The sequence below is a fragment of the Artibeus jamaicensis genome, unplaced genomic scaffold (assembly GCF_021234435.1).
Source record: "Artibeus jamaicensis isolate MK-2021 breed Jamaican fruit bat unplaced genomic scaffold, CSHL_Jam_final contig_332, whole genome shotgun sequence".
In the NCBI taxonomy this organism is placed as follows: Eukaryota; Metazoa; Chordata; class Mammalia; order Chiroptera; family Phyllostomidae; genus Artibeus; species Artibeus jamaicensis.
Genome location: NW_026521788.1, coordinates 31,236,078 through 31,259,572, shown reverse-complemented (window position 1 = coordinate 31,259,572; position 23,495 = coordinate 31,236,078). Strand labels below are relative to the sequence as shown.

The 23,495-nt window shown below is 50.4% G+C and overlaps 1 protein-coding gene across 2 annotated transcripts in view; it reads right to left on the bottom strand.

The window, feature by feature from the left end:
• The window catches only part of TSPAN14 (tetraspanin 14), a 50,888-nt gene that overhangs the window by 4,931 nt on the left and 22,462 nt on the right, over nucleotides 1–23,495 (bottom strand). The window contains exons 2-6 of one of the 2 annotated variants that reach the window (XM_037155001.2): nucleotides 20,680–20,777; nucleotides 6,309–6,359; nucleotides 4,530–4,676; nucleotides 3,114–3,284; nucleotides 847–972 (exon numbers count right to left, since the gene is read on the bottom strand). In XM_037155001.2, coding sequence (XP_037010896.1) covers nucleotides 847–972; nucleotides 3,114–3,284; nucleotides 4,530–4,676; nucleotides 6,309–6,359; nucleotides 20,680–20,760 — 576 coding nt within the window. In that variant the 5' untranslated portion in view covers nucleotides 20,761–20,777. Of the gene's footprint in view, nucleotides 1–846; nucleotides 973–3,113; nucleotides 3,285–4,529; nucleotides 4,677–6,308; nucleotides 6,360–10,551; nucleotides 10,630–20,679; nucleotides 20,778–23,495 lie in introns of those variants that run through there. The other variant, XM_053663951.1, reaches the window with a different exon arrangement.

Genomic DNA, 23,495 nt, shown 5'->3' with positions numbered 1-23,495 from the left:
ACAATTTGCATATGGGCACTAAAATTTGAATTTCACATAATTTTCACATGTCAAAAAATATTATCCTTTACTTTCGACCATTTATAAACGTCTAAAACCGTTCTGGGCTCAAAGACCACACAGAAACAGGCCGCAGTCCAGCTCTGCCGCTGGGTCACCGCCGGCCGGTCCCCGCGCTGGGAGGTAAGCAACACTGGCTCAGTCCTCCCAGCCACAGTACAGACCTCAGACACCGGCTGTGCCAATGCAGCACACCAGAGCCTCTCCTGAGCTGAGGACTCACCCACACAACAGAGACGAGGCCCTGGCTGGTCAGAGCCCCATGGCCCAGCCCCAGGCCTGTGCACTAACTGCACCGAGTTCTATAAAGGGCTCAGTCCGGTGCAGGCTCAGTTCAGGCAGACATTCAGAGCTCTTTCACAGGTTTCTGAAACCTAAGGACCCGGGCTGTGGACTGGGAATGAAAACAGGTGAAGAAGAATGGAATCCTCTACCAATCCCAGGTGATATGTACCCCCACTGCCCCTGAGAGCTTCTAAACACTGAGCATTTTCTCTAGAGAAAGGAGAATGAGAAGGGGATAGGAGGGCTGGATACACTGAAAGCCCTCCAGGGAGGGATATGCAGGTTTCCTCCCGCTTCACCCAGAACAGGTGGGCCATGCAGATATGTTCCTGGAATCTGTCCGTGGAGGGTTTCAGAGCCAGAGAAGCCCTGGGCAGTGTATGGACGGTGCGCAGGGCACTCATTCCATCTGCAGAAGAGAAGCGTCCAGAGCACTCAGAGTCAAGAAGTGCTCCGCTCCGGGGTGGTCAGGTGCTTCCTGCCAGGCCCGGGCTGACTCACCGCGGGGTCTGGCACGCAGCAGGAGAAGGGTACCCCACACTTCTCTCGGCTGTAGCTGGCACCACTGCAGTTGAAGTAGACATTGAGGTCCCAGTCTTCAGGGCCATATGCCCCGCAGCACTGGTTCTACAATCACAAATCCCAGAGCCATCAGGGTTCCTGAGCCAGGACTATGGCCACCCAGCACAGAGGGTCAGTCTTAGGGACGCAGGGTTCAGTGTGCCTCTCTCTACCACACAGAGAATTCAAGGCCCAGCCCTCTGACCTCCCCACATGCACAGAGATGCTGAGCGATGTGCCAGATAACACTTTATGAAGGAAACTGTGGCCATGATGCCTGCTGGGTCCAACACGCAGGGCTGGCTCCATGGTGCCCTTGGCACAGGGCAGAGCCACTCGGCTCCAGTCCTTCCTCGACCTGAAGCGATCCCTTCCTTCCCAGCCCCAGCCCACAGCAGGCATCACACTGTCCCCTTGAGGCCCCTCTGCACCACTGATGTGGTCCTCCACTGTCCCTAAGAGAACACCTGGTAGGCAGTGTTTTCCTCCCCAAGAAATTTCCAAGCTGGTCCCACCTACGTTTTTTGCTTATTTACGAAAAGCAGCAGCTGGGCCCGGGCTGGTGTGGCTCAGTGGATTGAGCATGGGCTGCGATCCAAAGGGTTGCCAGTTTGATTCCCAGTCACATGCCTGGGTTGTAGTCCAGGTCCCCAGTGGGAGACGCATGAGAGGCAACCACACATTGATGTTTCTCTCTCTCTTTCCCTCTCTTCCCCTCTCTCTAAGAATAAACGAATAAACTCTAAAAAAACAAAAAAACCCAGCAGCTGAATGTCTACTCCCAACTGTGGTGAATGGAGTTGGTGAATGGGACACAGTCAAAGCTCTGCCCCCCTTTCCCACCTCCCGCACTACGTGGTGTAGCTGCAAAGAGAACCCCCATCTGTCTAAAATAGTGTAAAACCAAACACACCGAAAGCAGCACTGTGATGTTAATGGCGCCCCAACCCGAGAGCACACTGCATTCCTGCCCTTGTCCTTACAGCTGACATGGTTATGGCTATAATCACAACAAATACACAACCAGGATTTCTGGGGGGTTTTACTGCTGAGGTGAAATCCCATTTTTCCCACCCTCACCTCATTAGGAGGTTCCATAATTTACTGACGACCTCTGGGGAATTCTGTTTTCAAAAGGAAAGGAAAGTATCAGAGAAAACTACAGTGTCTTTCAGGCCGACGGGAGAGGAGCCACCAGGCACGGTCCTCACCTGCGAGCCCAAGACGACATGAAAACCAAGTGAGAACGGCAGCGTTGAACAGGAAAGGTACAGTGAGGGACACCAGGTCATGTCTAGGACCTGGTGACCTTCACAAACTAACATAGGTCACAGTTAACAAAATAGGAAGGCTCTCTGGTCTCATAAATGGCGTTCTGCTATATCTCATGTACATAAAATAATGGTAAACAAGTCTTGGTTAACAATAAGAGCAGATCATAGTTATTTTTAATGCTTTCTTATTTATCCTCAGAACTCAAGTGTTCCATGTAAAAGTTCCTGAGGAAGCTAGGTTTGCTGGTAGAACACGGACCAAACGAGAGCCTTGCACAGGCCGGCGTGGGGGGAGTGGGTTCCTCCCAGGGGAGGGCCAGCTGCAGTCCAAGCCTCCGAGGTGCAGCCACACGCAGGGGGCACAGAGGCCGGCTGGGGAAGAGGCCAGGACTGGGACTGCTCAGACAAACCCCCGGGGACACGTTCCAGGAAGGCTCCATTCCTCTATCTGAGGCGGTTTCCTCTGGGCAGTTCTGCCCTCTTAGACAGGAAGGGGAAAAGGTCCTGGGGAGGGAAGGGACAGGAATAGCCTCAGACAGTCACATGCCTCGGGTGGAGAAGCACTGCCCCTCAGTACCCACAGTGCCCAGGAGACTGTGGCTACCCGCGTGGCCAGGGCTAGAAAGGTCTGGGCCCCAAAAAGAGAGGAGAGGACTGGGCTCCTGAGGGAGGGTGGCCACGGGGACAGCTGGACTTGCCTGCCCAATGCAAATGGGGGGAGGGCACACAAAGAGCAATCCTGGAACGCTGGCCAGTCACGAGTAGGCAAAGCTAACTCAGTAGACGCGGAGGTGACCCCTCCAGGGCCTCCGTGCCCCATGTTCCCACTAGCCTGGCTCCCACTAGCCTGGCTCTCATGCAGCACACACTACACCCGGACTCAACCCAGGAAAGCATGCACAGTAGCAGGGTGCCACTGCAGGAGGTACTTACGGCTTTCTGAAGGGAGTCGATGAGGTTCTGCAGGTCAATGTCATCACGATAGGCTCTGATGTTGCTCTCGAAGAACTCCCGGAACCGGTCCCTCACCCAGTCCTGGAATAAGAAGGCCAGCACAGCCACCGCCAGCTCCAGGAAGAAGATGAGCACGATGGTGCCACAGAACTGGGGATGAGGATGAGAGTGGGCTCACACCTCCAGGCTTCCAGCCAGACCCATACCCTCTCTTCCAGAAACCCACATCACTAGCTGGGCGATTCTAGGCAATCCCACCTCATCTGTAAAATGGAGGGACTCGTTCCTACCCACACACTATACTGTTTCATGAGTGAAAGCATGAGAAAGTTCCAAGCCAATGTGCCAAACACTTCCTAGGAAGGAAACTGAGGCTCACTGAGGCACAGAGCTGCTGAGGTTGCACAACTCACACAGGACACATGAACTTCCTGGCAAAGCTCTGCACAACTCTGGACTCGTGTTATCGGTGCCCACTCAGTGTGGGGGTACATGATGGCCAACGGCACAGAGCGGTCTCAGAAGCATGACTGCCCTTGCCCACAGCAGAGGGGGCATTGCAAAAGGACATACATCCCTCCCTTCCATTGAGGCAGACTTCCCCTGCCATTTTCACTGGCAAGACAGCAGCCTCAGTCAGGACATGTGTGTGTGTGTGCATATATATATATATATATATATGCACACACACGGCCTTCTAAAATAAAATCTCCATTCATATACAAGATACAAAACAAAACACTTAAAAAAATAATTAGGGGAAGAAACACGTGTTTTGCTTTTTAAGTTAAGCCCAGAGAAAGAGGAAGCTTGATCTATTAAATTCAACAAATAATATGTTGCAAAACATAATTATGTGTTTTTCCTCTCAGGTGCTATTTAATTTTAACTGAATGCCTTTCAAAATGAATGTGTATCTAAATATAAAACTCAACTCTGGGTGAGTCCCAGTTCTGCCAGCAAGTTAAGGATTCTGCACTGCACTTCCAACATGCCTTGCAGCAAGGAAATGATTTCCTAATGTTACCGACAATATCTTCTGATCTTAGCCAGGAAGGGCAAAGGTGAGCAGCAGACAAACAATTCCTTTAGAACTTGGGAGGGGAGATAAAAGGCAAGAGAGGGGGAAGGGAGTGGCCTGTGAGCAGTTGACTCCTCTCCCTGGGAGCTAAAAACTAGAGGGGCCAACTTCTCTTTCTCTGGCGATGAGAAGCTGGCTCAGCTGACCATTTCCTGAAATCTTACCATCTGCTGGGGCAGCAGGGTACAAAGGGCTGTCTCCCCACCCCCCAACTGCTGGGGCTCAAGGAGGCTTGCAAGAGCTGCTCCCAGCACATGCAAATAAAGTCTAAGCCTGCCCAGCACAGCCCACCCCCTATCCCTAGGGCCACTCACAAACTTGAGCAGGCAGATGTTCTCCCGCAGGGCCCCCACACAGCCAGCAAAGCCCAGTGTGAACATCACCACGCCCACTATCAGCACCAGCACCACAGGGTCGATTCCATGTAGTCGGGTCACTTTGGTGAGGTCGGAGAGCACCCCCTGCAAGAACCAGAGACAGCAGGGCAAGATCAGCCTCGAAAGGGCTCAAGGGTGCCCTGGGGGGACTGGACTGTATATAGAACAAAAGCAAGGACACGGACCTGCCTTTCAAGGCTCAAGCCCCCTTATAGGACTCTGCGCAGCAGATCCTTGCCCACCGTGGCCCCCAAGGCCTCACATGCCACATTCCTGAGCTGTGAGTTCCTCCTAGACAAATCTGCCCCCAATGCACTTTATTTGTAGCCTGTAGGGCACCTATGCCAGGCTCTGAGTAGAAGGGAGCCCTAAGGGGCCCTGTAACCTGTGCTCAAGGCACCCTGTGCAAAATACACTCACCAAGGGCACTGCCCATAGGATTTTCTGTGACGATGGTGGCATTCTATATCTGCACTGTCCAAAATGGTAGCCACTGGCCGTATGTACTATGGAGTACCTGAAGTGTGGCTAGTGGAACTGAAGAAACAAATTTTAATTTGTATTTCATTTTCATTAATTTAAATATAAATAGTCACATGTAGCTAGTGGCAACCAAAATGGAGAGCAATTATCTGGGATTCAGAGAAGGGAGGAGAAAGCAGCCAGACCAGGTAACCAAGCCTGGACCAGGCAGCTACAGGTTGAGCTGCTGTTGTTCTAGAGATGGCCACATGGTGGCGTTATGAGTAGTGACTTACACCTGCTTCCAGGTCACTAGGACAGAGACACTGCACTTCAGCTCCTGCCCTTTAGGGGTTCACAGGCCACCTTAAAGGTGTCCGAACCCAAAGGCAGGCCTTATCCATTTCCTAAGGCCATGGCAAGAAAGCCCAGAGATCTAAGCACTCCTGTCTCCTTCTTCCAGAGGCAAAGGGAGGCCCCACTGAAGAAAGAGAGCCCTGGGCCTGAGGCTCAAAAGAAAGCTTTAGTTCCTAGTGGTTCCTGCCTAGTCTGCTGGCCTTTGTTCCTTCTCTCCCCTGCCCCACCCTCCGTCCCTGTAGTGAGGGCCCTGTTCAGCCCTAACCACCTCCCCAGCACCTACCTACCCACCGAGCAAAAGGTGGCACTACAGCTCCACCCAGCCACACATCCAGTCTAGTACCCTCCCCAGAGCTCCAACTGCCCTTTGTCCTTCCAGAAGTAAGAGCCTGGGCTTTCTTCCTCATCTGTCCTCCCCCAGCTGAGCAAGGAGATGCATAGAGACCTACCCCTGTCCCACAGGGGCATATAACAGAACCCCTCTGGTTTAGGGGTTCTTTGTGGGCAAGGACAGGAGCTCCAGGAAAAAATACAGGGACCTACTTGCTCCCAGAGGCAGTCAGGAAGGTGGCCCCAGGCCTGCCCTGGACTCAGATGTGGACAAACCCCAGAGCAACTTGGAGCTTTTGGGAACATAAAATGGCTTTCCACATTCACAGATCTCAAAAACCCAGCCAGCCCAGCCCTGGCTGCCAGCAGCGACCCCAGCATGGGAAAAAAGTTTCCACGGCAAGTTCAGTAAGTTTCCAAGAGCTGGCTCTGTGAAGATTAATGACTACAAATCATTACCTTGCACAAGAAATGCTTGTGAGAGGAGAGGGAGGAGGGACAATTAAAGCTGAACCAACCTGGTTCTGACTGTCTGATGCTCAGGGTCCCAGTGATAGCTACACCTACCTTTTCGCTCCATGCCCACAGTCCAGCTCCAAGGAAGGCAACTCCAGCCAACTGTGGGGGATGGGGGGAGGGGAGACAGAGACAGTTAGGTTGGAAACCAGCACCATGAATGTGCTTCTTAGAGGAGGATTTACACTCCTAGTAGGGGAATGTCATTGGCTCATGTCCACGGTGAGTGGATCAGGGGCAAGGTGGCCCCCTGGCCCCTACAGATGAAAGGGACAGCAACTTTCTTTGGATAACCCATACCTACCTTCCCTGAACATGTGGACAAACTCCCTCAACCCCCACAGCTCCATGCAGAGGCAAAGAACCTCAGAATGCGCTGCCCTAGATAGCCCACCCAGTCAGAGACGGCAGGCTGTGCCTCGTTTCTTCCCCATTCCGCAAATACCCCACCCCTTTCGATGCACTGTCTGGTGTATAAGAAGACATCACCCTCATGACGGCTGCCCCAGGTGCCTTCCCAGGCTCCCTGCCAGGCTCCCTGGGCAGCTGAGGCCCTGCACTGAACAAAGCACTGCTGTCAAGAGAACAGAGCCCAACAGCACCACCTCTGCTGCCCACCTCAGGCCCCTCGTCTGGAGCACAGGCATTCGCTGCCGAGGCCTTCGTTGGATATGCTCAGGATATGCTCACCCCAGAAAAGCAGCAGTCCCCAACTCGGACTTCCCACCTGCAGCAACCCAGTGGGGCTAGGCTGCTTGACGTGCACCACCCTCCCTCCCTCCCCAGTACACCACACAGACACCTGAACAGAGAGGATTCTTCCAATAAAACAAAACATCTACCTCATGGTCTGTATATTATGCAGACCTGTTTTTCTGGTTAACTACTTTATACCTTGCTGGCATTTAGCTACCATTTATCAGTACCTCATGCTAAATAATAGAACTGGGTGTCTCCATGGCTCTCAACTTTCCTACGTGCATTTTCAAGCTTCAGGACATTCCTGCACTTGATTCACTGCTAGCTAGTCACAGGTGGCTAGAGTGGGAAGGAAAGACTCCTTAAAGAAAGCCCAGGGAATCTTTAATGTCTTTGGCAACACAGACCAATTTCAAAAAATGTGTACATGCCAGATATTTTACAGGGAATTTCAAAGAGTCCACAGACTTTTGATTGCTGGTTCCCACACATCCTATGGACCCCAAATGAAGAAGCCCTGCCTGGATCCGATTCCTCAAGGGAAACACAGGCCAAAAGGGGCAAGATCAAAATGCCAAGCAGTGTGAAGAAGGCCCCAGATCTTAAGTCTCTGTTTAATTCATTCATTCACTCATTCATCCAATAAATGCTGACTGATGACATCCTAAGGCCAGGCATGGTCTCAAGCACTGAAGCCAGCACCGAGCCCACATGGTCCTGCCATCACACCACACTGACTGCCTGCTGGTGAGCCTGAAGGTGACTCAGTCACTGTCCGCTGAATCCTGTAGGCCTCTCTCCCCACCATTCTCCAAGTCCCTGATGAGTTACTTTCTCTCGCCAAAGCTGGAGGTGAAATCTTCTTCCTCAATTCATCTCATCTCAGGCAACATGGAAGATGATTCCCTTCTCCACAGACCACTCAGCTCTGGGGCCACAAAGTACACATTCACGGTCATCTTCCACCCTCCTGGTCACTCCTCCTCAGTCCCTTCTGTTGGCCTGTCCTCCTCTTCAGAGTTCTCTAAATGCTGGTGAACCTCACTGCTCAACCCTGGACCCCACACTCCCCTGAGCTCCCTGGATGAGCTTGAAATTCACATGGCTTTAAATTCTACCTACACTGTACGTCGCTGACTCACAAAACCAAATCTCCAGCCGCAGCTGCTCCCAAGCCAACTTCTCTAACATCTACTTGACTTGTCCCCCTGAGAGACCTACGGGCACTTTTAACACGCCCCCACACAGAGCCCTGGCCTCCACCTGGAGGGACGCCCAACTTGTTCCCTCCAGCTCGTACCTTATTCAAGTATGGCACCACCACCCATCTACTCACTTATTTAGAAGAAAAAAACCCAAACCTCATCTGGACGCCTCCAAATTCACCCTGCCAGGACCCTCCGTAGGTTCTACCTCCAAAATGCACAGTGTATCTGGACGGTTCTCTTCCTAGCTCTCTGTTCCCACCGGTCCATGCTCCACCCCCTCAGACGCCTCTTCATGGTCTCCTCACAGGTCCCCAAGCAACTAGAATGACTCTTTAAAATCACAGAACCCATTAACTCTGCTCCTCCAAACCCTGCAATGACTTCCTTTTACACTTAGAATAAAATTCAAACTCCTTGCCATAGCCCACAGGGCCCACGGCCAGCCTCGGCCCGCACCCTCAGCGTCTGCTCCTACCCAGTCGGAGACAGCAGGCTTTGTCCTGTTCTTCTCCATTCCACAAACACCCCACTCCTTTCTACGCACTACCCGTCTCCCCACCCTAATCGTACTCCCAGGCCACTCTGGCATTGCTATTAGCTCTTATACCCACCAAATTCATCCCGTCTTAGAGACTGGACACTATTCCCTCAGCCTAGAATGTTCTTCCTCCACATCCCTCCTGGCGTCCTCCCTCGCTTCATTTCAATGTTCTTCAGAGATGCCTCCCTTTACTGTCCTAGGAGGACCACTCCCCACCCATCAACCCTGGCAGCCTTCCCTGCTTGATTTGCCTTATCACACTCATCCAAGACCACATGAGCTGTCTGTTGTGTCTCTCCCGAGTAAGCCCTGTGAGGCCAGAGATACTTTCTGTTTTGTTCAGGACTGTATCCCAAGAACTTGAAGGAAGACTTGGCCCTTGTAGGTATACAGTAGGCATGAGTGAGTCACCAGAGCTCCCAGACCAGAGCAATCCTTGCTTGTCATCCTTCCTGCTCCCCTCCCGGGCACATTCCAAGGTCTTACTCAATCCAAATGCATTCAAAGCAAGAGAGGGCCAGGCAGAAGCCCAGGCTAGCCCAGGTCCAAGGCCAAGCCCTACACAAGGACATAAGGATCAAAGCAGGATAGGGCCTCGAGGCTGTCCATCCCTACCCCCCCATCCGGTGCCCCCAACAAATGCTCCAGCTTACCTAACTGCATTCCTTGATAGCCTACCCACCACCTGGTGCCGCATGGGATGGTGAGAAAAGCCTGCCCCACAGAAACCCCTCACTGAGTCTCGGTCCAGTTGAGAGACCAACTCCCCATCACTAAGCAAGCACAGTTCTACTTCTCTCACAAGAAGAAGGGCTCATGCTGTTTTCCATTCTGTTCCTTTAGTTCTTTAAAAAAGAACTGAAGTTAACTGGCACCAGAGAAGACAGGGACTAGGGGTCACATGTCGAATCATGGGTTTAATGAATATTGGCCCAGGGAAGAAACTTTAGTGACCATACTTGTTTTAGAAACAAGCTGACTGAAGAAGAACCAGACAGGGAAGTGACCTGTCTGGGAGCTCCGACAACAAGCCTGTAAATGAGCCAGGACCCTCGCCAGCTTTGCCAAGCTCCCAGGGAAACTCTCAAACACACGGTCCATAGGGCTGTCCTCACTAGCTGCCAACCATTTGGGTGTGACAGTTCAACTGGGTGCCTTCCAGCTTCAGAGTAACCTTCCTTGACTCTCTTCTATCACCTGATTAGACTCCTATCCTCAGAATGAGGTCCAACTCCCACCAAGCCCAAAGGGAGGCCAGCCTTGGACCATCAGGCACGTATACTGCAGCGAGCACCACGGGAAGCAGCACCACCTTCCCTGCTTGCTGGGTGCTGTGTTAAACACTCCACGCACCCAAAGAAGCCCTTCCATGCCCATAACACTGGTACATTTACCACCACTTTTCAAATAGGAAAACTCAGATTTGGTTATTTGCCCAAAGTCACGTGGCTAGCTAGTGGCCATGAGTTAAGTCCAAACCTGTGCCTCTCCAACCCTCCTAACATCCACTATCTCACCATCTGCAGGGCAGCCACCCAGGCCAGGAAAAGGGGCCAGTCACAGGGGCCCATAGGTGTGGGAGCTTCACAGAAGGGCCTTCCGATCTGTACAAAGCCAAGGGCCCCCACTGTCCATCAGGCGGTGAAGATCACTGTGTCCCAACCAGGGCAGGTGGCCAGAGGAGTATGGCCTCTTTTGGGAAAGAAGGGGTTGCCCCTGTGAAGATTCAATACTGACCTTTCCACCTTAAGCAAAGGACCCTATGAAAGAAGGTGAGAGGTCTTCTGGTGCACTCTGGGCTGGCCCACCCTGCCCCTGACATAAAAGCCACACAAAATCCACTCACCATGTGAACAAGCCTGTGGTATTTCACCCAAGGAGGGTCAAGGCAGAACAGAAGTGTAGACATCTGGCCAGGCCCTGGTGGACTGGAGGAGGGTTCCAAAACCGAGCAGGTCAAAAACAGCCTCTTATCACCTAGAATTTAGTGGCCTAGGTCCCTTGCAAAATGTCATGTAGTTGGGCAATCCATGTGGGCCCAGAGGTCTTTACTCAGCTGCTTGAGGCAAAGCAGCAGCAGCAACACAACACTTCAGGTTCTGCCCTGCTGGCCTCTGGTTCTTGCAAACACCCCTGGCTGGCTGACACAGGCTAACATTCACAAAGCTTCTTTGCCTGGGCCTCTTATGGGAGCTTCAGAAAAAAACAGATGGAAAACCAAGAAAGAAGAAGCCTTTGAAATTCATGGCCCGCCAGGGCAGCGCTGAGCGAACTAACAGCACAGGTCAGTGGTCCTGGCTCCAATCTCCACCCTGCAACTTCAAAGACACAGGACCTCATGCAATTCCGGGTACTTCTCTAAGCCTGTTTTCCTCTACAAAATGGGGTGACCCACCCTGGGCATAGAAGAGTTGTAGGACTGAAAGAGGTATCAGATGTCATGTACTTACTCTGGGGCACAGAGCCATTCTGAGCAGGCCTTTCCTTCCCGGGAAGGAGGCAGAACAGGCACGGAGGGGCCTTCAAGACGCCGCCAGCATTTGCTGAACTGAAAACACTGTATGTGCTGCCCACCCAAAGAAAACTCTCAGCACTAATTTCTGTCCTAAAACAAGGTCTTTCCTTCCAGAGGCATTTTGTTTTATTGGGTCTCCAGAGACCAGAGTAAATTGGAGTTTCAGGCAACAGAGCTTTCTCGAGGCTTTTCATCAAGTGAGACAGGAAAGAATGGCAGAAAGAAAACAGGGCAGGAGTGGAAGCCGCTAACACACAGCTGCACCTCTGCTCCGAACTCGCCCTGTTTCCTCGAGCCAGCCATCCCCCCCTGGATCTCCGTTAGCCAATCTGCCAAATCAGGCAGAGACTGGTGATCTACAAAACCTATGCGCTTCCTGCTGTCTCAACTTTGCCATCATAAATCATGCCAGGTGGAAACCCCATGCTCTTGGCACTCTCCAGAATCCTGACTCCAGGCCTAGGGAGTTCAGAGAACACCAGAGATGCTTGTGGCCACTTAAAAAGCCAACAATTCAGCCCTGGCTGGTGTGGCTCAGTGGAGTGAGTGCCAGCTTGTGAACCAGGGGGTCGCTGGTTCCATTCCCAGTGTGGGTCACATGCCTGGGCTGTGGGCCAGGTCCCCAGTGGGGGGATGCGCAAAAGGCAACTACACATTGATGTTTCTCTCCCTCTTTTTCTCCCTCCCTAAAAATAAATAAATAAAATCTTTTTTAAAAAGCCAACAATTCAAGTAATGGCTGGAAAGGATGCCAGAGAGAACAGACCCTAATCCCAACTTGGCCCCGAGAACCCAGTGGGCTGAGGAGGAGGACCAGGGGTTGTCCGGGTTAGAAGGCCTTGCCCCTCAAGATTGTGGCCTCTCTGAACCCTATACAGAATAGGGAATGTTCCTTTCAAACTGGTCCCACGTTAAATGAGTTTAAACCAAGCCTCAGTGGGAATCCGGAAGGTCTCGGAGCCCAACTTCCTCATTACAGAGGGAAACAGCCCAGGGCAGGATGGTGCCTTGCCCAGGGTCACACAGCAATCACACAGCAGCTTTTCCTCCTGCCGGAAGGGCGGTTCTGAGAATAAGAAGCATGTGTGCCCTTCTCAGCACAGCCAGTGAACCCACGCCAGGGGCCCCAGCAAGGAGGGGCAAGGACTCCCAGAGTGCTCTGAGGCAGCTTCTACAGAGGTCTCTGCGTTCCCTGATAACAGAGAGCCCCCTGCCATCAAGCCCCACCCAGGAATCTGACTGCATCAAAGCCTTTGAAAGGAAGGGAGCAGGGCAGAGTTATCCAAGGGAGTTTATAAGCAGCAACCCAAGCAACTGAGAGAAGGAACCCCTAACCCAGTCTTACCCCCACCGCGGTCTCTGCCATTGCTGGCACAGTTCAGTGACTAACAGTGGGCAGAAAACCAAATGAGTAAGTCAGGGGTCCACATTTCTATAAGGCAGATGGTAAATACGTTCAGCTTCAAGTACTGTTTCAACTACTCAACTCTGCTGTTACAGCAGGGGAGCAGCCGTAGATGACACATAAAGGAACAGGCAGGGCCGAGTTCCACTGAAGCTGTATGTGCAAAAACAGGCAGAGAGCCAGGCCTGTCCTGCAGGCCCAGTTCTGCACTCTGCTATCACACTGCAACCATCTGGACCTGGAGACCAAAGACAGGATTTCCTTCAGTTTGGCCACATGAGCCCCAGGAATATCTCTATAATTCAGGTCTACAATCCTGGTATGTTTTTACATTACTTTAACAGGTCTCAAGATCCTAAAACTGAAAATAACCCAAAGGATACATTTCCACAGCAGAATGTTACACAACAACAAGAATGAATCGTCTATAAATACAAACAACAGCATGAATGAATCTCACAGACAATATTTAACAAAAGATGTCAGACCCAAACGACGTAATACTGTCAAGGAAGTGTTATGGCCTGAACTGAATGTCTGTGGTGTCCTCTCCACCCTTCAATTCCATATGTTGAAGCCCTAACCCCCACTGTGACAGCATTTTGAGGTGGGGCTTTGGGGACATGATTAGGGTTAGAGGAGTCGTGAGGGCGGGGCCTCCACGGTTAGTGTCCTTAGGAGAAACGAGACCAGAGCACTCTCTCTCTGCATGTTGAGGACCCAGAAAGAAGGCAGCCATCTGCACGCCAGGAAAAGAGCACGCACAAGAACCTAACCATGCCCCTACCCTGACCTCGGACTTCCAGCCTCCAGAAATGCGAGAAAATAAATTTCTGTGAAGTCAAGCACCCTGTGGTACTTTGTTACGTCAGCCCAAGCTGAAAAAGACAGTAAGGATACTTGGGTAGAACAGCATCTAGATGAGGCTACCAGTTAGGCAAAAAGAGGGGAAACTGTGACCTATGATGAGAAAAAAAATTATCACTACAAAAAGACATAAATGACAGAGCAAATGGAATTAGCAAAGATTTTAAAACAGATATTGTAAATAGGCTCAGGAATTTAAAGGAAAAAATTAACATAATGAGGAAAGAAACAGAAAATATTGAAAAGATCCAAACGAAACTATTAGAAATAGGATAAAGAGAAACTCTTAAAGTGAGCCAGAGAGAAAAAGAAAGGACACATTACATAGATCATGCCTATACAAGGTGACATTTTAACCAAATGAAATTAAAGCATATAAAAGTATATGGGATATAGCCCTGGCCAGGGTGGCTCAGTTGGTTGGAACGGCATCAATCCCCCACCAGGGCACACACCTAGGTTGTGAGTTCCATCCCCGGTCAGAGCATGCACAGGAGGCAATCACAGATGTTTCTCTCTCACATTGATGTTTCTCTCTCTCCCCCCACCCAAAATCAATAAACATATCCTTTAGGTGGGGATTAAAAAATGTGTGGGGTGCAGAAAACATAGCATGAAATATTTACACTACGTAAAAAATTTTAAATCAATAACCTAATTTTCTACCTTAGATGCTAGAAAAACAGCAAAATAATCCCAAAGTAAATAGAAGGAAGGAGATAATAAAAATAAGGAAATAAAAAGTCAATAAAATCAATAAAAATTAATTTTTTAATTTTTAAAAAGAAATCAACAAAGCTAAAAAATAAAAACAAAAAGAAATCACCTAAAAAGGTCAGATTCACGAGCCGCCTAATTTACGGAGACAGGAGGCAGGTCAGCAGCTGCCCGCGGAAGGGATGGGGAGAAGGACCGCGGAGGGGCACAGGGCGTTTCCGAGGTGGTGAGACGCCTGCTGTCGCCGCTGTCTCACATAGGTACGCAGCGGTCAGCTCCCTGAACTACACACTGGAAGCGGCTGAATGTTATTCTGTCTCATTTACACCTCAGTAGTGGTGATACTTTTAAAAAGCATTTTGGAGGGGAAAAGAAAGGCCCCAGTGAGATGGGAATGAGACACTCCCACGCGGAAGGTAAACCACTCCAGCAACCTGGCCACGCTGGCTATGCAACGGCAAAGGATGCAGTTGTGCACACACACACCTGTCAGACAGACCTGGCGCTACCCCGTGAGCCAATAATGGTCACAAGTGCCAGGGTGTGACAGCAGTGTCCAGGAACGGCCCTTCCTCAGAAACCCCTCCTGGGGGTCTTCACCTCGTGCTGGCCTGAGCGGGGGTGACCCAGAGCTGAGACCCTGCGGGGGTCAGCTTCACAGGCAACTCCCAGTGGTAGTGGAGCAACCTGATGAAGCAGTCCTTGACCTCTGCCTTGGCAAGGGGAAAAGTGGAAAATTACACACATGCCAGTCTGTAATGAGGTGATCTATTTCTTAAGAATTGGGACAGCCCTTCTGGGGAAGCAATTTGGACTAAATAAACATGTCAGGCCAGTCAGAACAATGTACACACCTTCTGACCCATCAATCTCCCTCCTGGGAATTGATGTCGGCAAATAATCTCCCTTCTTCCCCCCCCCAGGGGAGAATCTATACCCCCCCCCAAAAAAAAAAGAAAAGAAAAAAGAAAACAACCTAAATGCCCAATATGGGGAAACCTCTGCGGCAACCTGAAATGTTCCACACTAGGTGGTGCGCACATGAAAGTGTAGACCTGAGGACTGCGAGGACAAGGGTGCTGTCACAGAAGAAGGGAGCACGGCAGAAAGAATGCAGTCAATTTGGGATGCCTTGTGTAAAATTTCCATGTAACTGCAAACGTTTATTAACTAAAACTTGAAGAGAAAATGGTACTACTCCTCCTCAGCAGTGACAATGAAAAGACACTTCACAGAAAAACACTAGCCTTTTCCTTTTTGACTGCATCAGTTACCCAGGGATGGAAGCAGAAACAGCATCTGCACTCAGACCTGGGATCAGGCCTTGAGGTCTAATATTACATGGGCAGAGTCCAGCTTGTGCATGGGCAATTAATTGTCTATCAGCTGATCACAGGAGGTACCGACTCTCCTTCCCATCAAAGGAGGAGCACAATAAAGGCCAGACGAAGAGAGGAAGACTCTCCACCCACAAAGATGCTGTGAATAAGGACAGGGGAAGGGAGATGACCGTTTAAGTCCTTCCACATCAGACTTGCTTTGCCTCTCTCAGGTAGGGTGACCTGGTTTGCCTGGGACAGTCCTCAGGGACACCAGCTGTTCTAGCAAAATTCATAACAACCTCTCTTAATTAATAACCTTAAGTTTCCCAATTTGGACCCTAAATTACATGTACACTGTACTCATGGAGGCATCCGTCACTTGAAAGGAAGGAAGGGGCCTGGTAATGGCTCATCTCTCACTCAGAAACAGGCTACACAGTAGGGTCAGAACCTAATTCCTGCATTCTGTAAGCAGGGAAGCTGTGGCTCAGACCTGCCCAAGTCACTGAGGAAGACAGTGGCAGGGGGCTCTCCCCTCTGTAACAGGGGTGCTGTCTGTGCTCGCAAGGAGCTTCAGTCCATGCCTTCACCGGTCCTCCTCCGAAACAGATTCAGGCAAGGGTTTTATCGGAACCTTTGCGGATCAAACTCAGTGCCTGTGGTGGGAAGCAATCCTGGGGCTGCAGAGATCATCTGAATCACCCCTCTAGAGGATTCACTCGGGAAAGCCAGGAAGCCCAACTTCTTTGTGGAGCCAGGTGGGGTGACAGTGAAGGAAGATAAAGGGCCTCGCACTGCTCCTCCGACGCCCACCTCTCCCAGCTTCCCTTCCTCTGCAAGTGCAAGTGAGATCCGTTTTTTAGTTTTTAATTGTGGTAAGTATACATAATATCAAGTTAGCCATTTTTAGTGTACGGCTTAGTGGGATTCGATGTGCTCACAGCACCGGGCCACCATCACCACTGAGCTTTTTATCCACAGAACTTTTTATCTTACAAAAACGACACTCTACCCATTAAACAGTAACTTCCCATTTGCTCCATCCCAACCCCTGGCAAACACTCATCTACGTTCTGTTTCTATGAATTTGACCACTCTGGGTACAATCATGTAGGTGGAATCATACAGTGTGTGTCCTGCTTATTTCACTCAGCATAATGTCCTCTAGGTTCATCCATGTTGTAGCATGTGACAGGATTGCCTTCCTTTTTAAGGCTGAATAATATTCCGCTGCATGTGTACACCACATTTCATTATCCATTCATCCACCGGTAATACCGGGGTTATTTCTACTCCTTAGCTATTGTGAATAATGCTGTTATGAACATGGATGTACGAATATCTCTTTTTAAGATCTTGTTCTCAATTATTCTGGGTGTAATGCCCGGAAGTGGAATTGCTAGATCATATGGAAACTCTACGTTTTGACTTTTTGAGAGGCCACCACACTATTTTCCATAGCAGCTGCAGCATTTTACAGTCTCACAAACAGTGCACACGGGTCCCAATTTCTCCACATCCTTGCCAACATCTGTTATGTTGTTCTTTTCATAACAGCCATCCTCATGGGTGTAAAGTGGTATCTCTCTGTGGTTTTGATTTGTATTTCCCTAAGTCAAAGTGAGATTTTGCCCTAGAAACAGGCCTAACATACCCAAAGAATGATTATAATAATTATTTTAAATGCTAGGGCCTTCAAAATGCTATATTGGCTAGGAGCACTGTGTCCTGCCAGACACCCCTGAGATGAGACTGCCACGGAGCCCAGCTCCTTGCTCACTTGGGAAAACACACAGCTCAGGACAGAGACAGACATTGGCGGCACCCACATTTCTCACCCTATGTGAGTGTTATCATGACCGGCCTCTTTGGAAAAAGTCTCTGCCCCTAAACTGGAGGGAGAGAAACTTAAGAAAGCTGTTCGAGTTTTATAGGTATTTGTTATACAGAATGTTGCTGTGAAAATAATTCTGAATGAGACAAACTGCCAAATAAAACCTGTGCTTGCTCAGGCACCAGAACTGGTCAAAGAAACAATAGGTTTGCCTTCTACATATTCAAAGCTGCCTGCTGGGCCCAGGCAGTCAGTCCTTCTGCCCCACTGGTCATTGTTAATTCATCAAAACAAAATGAATATTATAAAAACTCTGTGCAAAACAGTCTAGCTGTGCTTTGCTTCAAAATATCCAGGGGGTGGAGGTGGGGTGGAGAGGAATTCACAACACTGGATGAGATGGCAATTTTTGAAGGTAGGTGATAGGAACATGGCCATTCATTATATTATTCTCTCTCTCTTTTTTAAAGAACTTCTCTAAGGAGGTAAGGGCTTAGCATATCACTTTAGACATTTTTAGCAACCTTTTAAGGCAGGCAGCAGGCAGGTGAGAACTGTATTTCATAATGAAACTACCAAGGCTTATCAAGGTCACTAGTTCAGGTGCGAGTCCAGACTGGCCCCTACAAGCCTTCTGCTGCACTGTGTATGTCCCTGAGAGCTCTACACCCCAATCCTCAGGTCTTACTCTACATTCCCAGCTCCTGTGCAGATGAAGACAACAAATCACTGCCAAGAACTTAGCTGGGAAGGGCCAGGTAGCCTCTCCCAGCCAAGTGCCTGGCCTCACCCTATGAATTTCCCCAGCAAACTCTCTCAGGTCTCATTTTCCTGACTGTTCCTTTTTGTCCCTTCCTGTTCCGCCCCAGTGCACACTAACTGAGAAATGATTAACTCTCCAGCACACACAATGACAATTCTGCAAAACTCCAATAAAGCTACAGCACTCTTCAATCAACAGACAGCTACGATTCTGGATTCATGTGGTCCACTATTTGAATTTGGTGCTGCAAAGATACTATCGGGCAAGGGAAAAAAGCTCAAGAGCAAGGAATCTGTTCTGAAAATCCTCTGAAGACACAGGTATCAGAGCCCTCAGCCACAGCAGCAGGAGGAGAGTTTCCCTCCAGCTGCAAAAATCAGAATGAGAATCGGAGGTCAAGGCACAAGGCCAAGTAAGCACAGCTGGCAAGTGATAATGACAGCTGGGCGTACAAGTTACCAAAGTGTGAGACTGCCCACCTAGGCCAGATGGCTGTCCACCATACAACTAGCTGGGCGGTGTGGACTCCAGGTGGGGCCAGAGGACTGCCTCAAGACAGGGAGCAGTGCAGGCCTGGGAAGCCACAAGTCTCGAGGATACAGCCAGTCCTCCCACAGAAAGGGCAGGCCCATGGGAAACACATGAAAAGCCCTGCACTGCCCTACTTCAGGGGCAACGATGAAGTTGGAGAAAAGTTGTCTGAGCACAGAAAAAGACGTGGGGCACACAGCCCAGCCACCGAATGCCACCCCGCTCCAGGACAGAAAACCCTGAAACTTGGAGACAATCACCAGGAGACGATGCTGTATAATCAAGTGTGAAAGTCAGATGGTTACGAGATGTATTGTGATGATTACTTCATAAGGTATATAAATGTTGACTCACCATGTTTGTATACCTGACACTGATGTGATATTGAATGTCAACTACAATTAAAAGTTAATTTAAAGAAAAAAAGTTCCAATCCAAATAGAAAATGCCAAACCCCACAGTAAGGGTGAAAAGTGGCATCACGGCCCTTCCTTCTGTACATGATCATGTCTCCCCACCCTCCTGCACAGAAAAATCAAGGTCTGCCTCTCCCTGGCCCAATCCCACTGGCGACACACACATGGTGCATCTCCCTGAACCCCTGGACCAGCCACTGCCCAACCGTTCTGCTCCTCTTTGAGGAAAGAGCCCTTGAAAGAACCACCACTCTCCTCATGTCCCACTGGCTCCTCAGCCAACTCCAGCTGAGTTTTGGTCCCCCCAGAGCAAACAGCAGTAATGCTCAAGGTCACCAACAACCCCTGCCCTGTCAAAGCCAGTGACAATTTTCTGTCCTCTTCCTACTTCACATGTGGTACAGCTGATTGCTCCTTTCTACTTGAAATGCTTCCTCTCAAGGCTTCCACAACACAGAATCTCGAGGGCTTCCTTTCACCTCAGGCCACTCACACACAGCCAACTTTGGAGTGGACTTTCCACCCCAACCCCACCTCTAGCATCCCAGGGCTCAGTACCCAGACCTCTCCTCTTCTCAGCCAACATGCTCTCCTTCCATGATCTCATCCAGTGCACCCCTCCCGGTGATGGTGGCTAAGACTCCAGAATGGCCACGTACACATGAAAGTGACACGTCTATGTAACTGGCATTCCAAACCCTTCTGCCCCAACATTCCGCCTCAGAACATGGCTACTACCACCCATCCCCTCTCTGCAGAATCACCCCAAAATCAGATCACACCATCCAACTAATAACCTACCAGGAGTTACTAAAAAAGGCAGGAAGTAATCCCAACTACTTACTGAGAACTGTATGGTCCCACATGACCTGGCCCCTTCCTGCCTCTTCCTCACCTGTGTCTCCTTCGCCTCCGTACTCAGCTGCAGCCATATGGCCTTCTCTTTGTGCCTTGCATATGCCAAGCTCATTCCTGCCTCAGACCCTTTAAAAATGCTGTTCTCCCGGCCTGGGGCTATCCTCCCCAGACTCCCATGAGGCCGCCTCTTCACTCATATTCAGGTCTCAGTCCACAAGTCACCTCATCATAATGTTGTTTTCTGACCACCCTCATTAAGGAGCTTTTCCTTCTGTACTCCATTGCTCAGTAGGCTAAAACCACTTTTGGTTAAACCCAGCACCAGGGCAGAGCTTCAGTTGCCCTTGCCCAGTCTTAACTCTCAGAGCCTAGAAGAGGGCCTGGCCCACAGGCAGATGCACACAAACTACTCCTGCTCTGATGTCCCTTTGGGGCAGGAATGAGGCAGGAATGTGGGGAGACAAACTCCTATCTGGACTACAGCACCAAGTTTTCCTGAACCCCCAAAGCTAGGGTCGTCTGGTATTCGATTACCAGACCACCTAGACCATTCACAATTAGTCTTGTTTTCAACTGCCCGGGCCTTCCCTTATGGGGCCACGTTATAATTTACTTGTTGCTAAAGCAGGGCTGACCAACCCTGCCCACCGATCCCTCCAGAGCCTCAGAGGGCCTGGCAAATCAGAAGTATGTGAAAAATTATAATTTACTAAATAAAGGGAATGTGGCTGCTCTCATCCACTCACCCAGAAGACGATGTTGTAACTGAAGAGGAGGTACTTGTACCAGCAGCTGACCTCAGCATTAGAGTATCGATAATAGTGCATCTTCTGTGAAGCAGGATCTGTGGAGAGATGTGGGAGCCATGAGGTAGCTGCTGGTTCAATTCCAAGCCACCACCCCAAAACCTGCTTCTCAAGGAAAGAGAAAAGACAAGGCTCACACGCGGACTCCAGAAATCTCCAAATGGTTTCCCTGTGTTCTTGTACTCATCCAGGAACAGGGTTGCTGTTGTGCCAGCTATAAGTTAGGCAAAAATCAGGTTAAGTCAACTTTCTGAAAACAGCCCCAAAAAATGAGAAGAATTTTTGAAAGAATGGAAAATGGCTATTTTTTAACTATCTCCTAAATACTAGGATTTCTGCCTCATGCCTCCTCAAACATTCACCACATCACCTCTCCATTGGGTATTGATTTTTCCACTTCATGGTGAGAAAACAGAAATTCAGAAAGGTCATGTGACTTGTTCAAGGACAAGAAAAAACCAACAGGCCCCAGGATCTTAACCAAGGATGGATTCCACAGACCACGCTCTTCCCACCCACCACTGCCTGGGGCAGAGCCGCGGGAAGGGACAGCCAAAAATGAAGAAACAGAGACTCAACCACTTTGACAGGACGACGCATAATCTAACACTGGCCAGTGAAGAAAAGCCAGAATTAGGACTCCGCATTTGTTCACCTAAGATTTTCTGAGACAACCTCTCCAGTCCAGCCCCCACAGAGGAGAGGAAGGCAGAGCATCCTGGCCTTGGCGAGGAAATCCTAGGAGCCCATTCCCTCCTCCTCTTCCTCCCTTGCTTAACCTCCCCTCGACCCCACCCTACTCCTACCAACAAAGACCATTGTTTCAGCCTTAAACTCAGCCTTACAGAACACTCTGTAAACTGCACAGAATGAAGGCTGGGGGCTGGGGTCACTCTTTTTTTATCTGTGTCTGTCCCCCAAAGCCTCTCAGAGTATCCTACAAAAAGAAGGCACCCTCAAAGGGGAATTCAGAGGGCCTGACCCAAAACCCCTAACTCCTCCACCACGCCCTGCAGCCAACACAGTGGCTGAAGGATGAGGAAGGCGGGTAGTGCCTCCAGCTGACTGCAGAGTAGGGCAGGACCTGAGGCCCACAGCAGAGTGCTCACCCCCAGCCCTGTTTGCCTCCCAATTCTCAGATCTCCTAACATAACAGGACCGAGGCAAAAACAAACAAGGCTGCTGGCAGTGAGGACACAACCCACCCACAATCACCAGCAATAAACTAGCATCTGCCACGCTGCACGGAATGCTGCTGCAAAATCTTGTGAGGCAACTTCAGGGCCTGGCTGCTGTTCTGAGAAAGTGGTGCCATGCAGGGACATGAAAACCACAGCCCTCTAGAAGTGAGTGCAATGACAGCTCAACCATCCTTCCCACAGAGCAGAATCAACAGGCACAGTCTGCACTCCATCGCTGGCTCATCCCCTCCCTCCGAGAGGGATGGGAGAATGGTCAGTGGCCTGCTGGAAGAGACAGGCCAGTCTGGTCTCAAAAGCCAGCAACCCCATCCCACCTCCCCATCCTGCCATCCACAGGGAGCCCTCCAAGAATGAGTGTGAACACAATCCTGAAGGCCACTACCGGACACAAGGACACACAGGAGGCCTGAGCACAGCCTGGGCCACACAGGTGGCTGCAGGGAGAGGAGCAGGACCTCCCAGGCAGACAGACACTCCTTCCTTCAGCAACACGACCTGACCCTGGACAAGCCCCTGCCCTCCCTGCCCCCTCACCATCCTCACCTAAAACAGGGCTCTCAACAACCGATCCCTAATGTCACTGGTGTTGAGGAGACCGGCTGGCAGCATCAGGGTGACTGGGTCTAACTAAATACAGACTTCAGGGCCCCACATTCTGGGGGCTCGTCACCCACCTGTTGATTCCTCCACATGGGAAGCGAAGGCATTCAACTCACAGCAAGGCGAAGAGAGCTGCCTCCCACCCCCAGTCCTACTCCCCTTCCCCGCAGGGAGGAAAAGATGCCTCTTGCTCTTAGGCTGCTGTTTTGCAGGTCAGGGGTGGAGAAGCAGGTCCTGAACTTCAATGTCACATACAAGAAGAGTCTAGTGTCCACACAGCACAGCTCAGAATTTAAAGGCGGTAATAAGACGACTTGTTTGGACCCCAGCCTAAGCCACATCCTTCAACGCAGGGCCTGCTGGCCTTTGGTTTGGAGGGAAGAGAGCCAGTGCTAAGCTCCTGGCTCAGTGCCTGCCTTCGGAACCTCAATGAAGGGGCGGATGAAGACTGATGCGTTCTCCTGAGCTGCCAGCCTGAGGTACTAGCCACATCTACAAGGAGAATCCCAAGTAGCCAATAAAGGCAGTGGTGCTGAAACTATTACATCAGCACCCAAAATTCAGCCAAAATGAGTCCAAAGTGACTAGGAAAATTCCTTACCAAGTGGAATAGGGAAACTGAGGCAGCTGAACACAATGGCCGAGCAACTTACAGCCAGGTGCAGATGGTCACCAGGGCAAAACTGGGAAAACAAGGACCTCACACCCGGGTAACCTTTCCTTCCTGGAGATAACATCTAGGCCTCAGTTGTTTTTCAGCTCCTGGCCCAGAAAAGCAGCAAAACCAGGCGGGTGACACCAGAACCGACTGCAAAGACCCCCCCCTGCCCTGTCACTGATCAGTCAGAGGAGACCATGACCCTGAAAGGGCAGACCTGGAGAACTGATGAGTGTTCTGCTGAAACCGCCCCCGAGACCTCCCCTAAGGTTCTGGCCTATAAGAAAGAGATATAA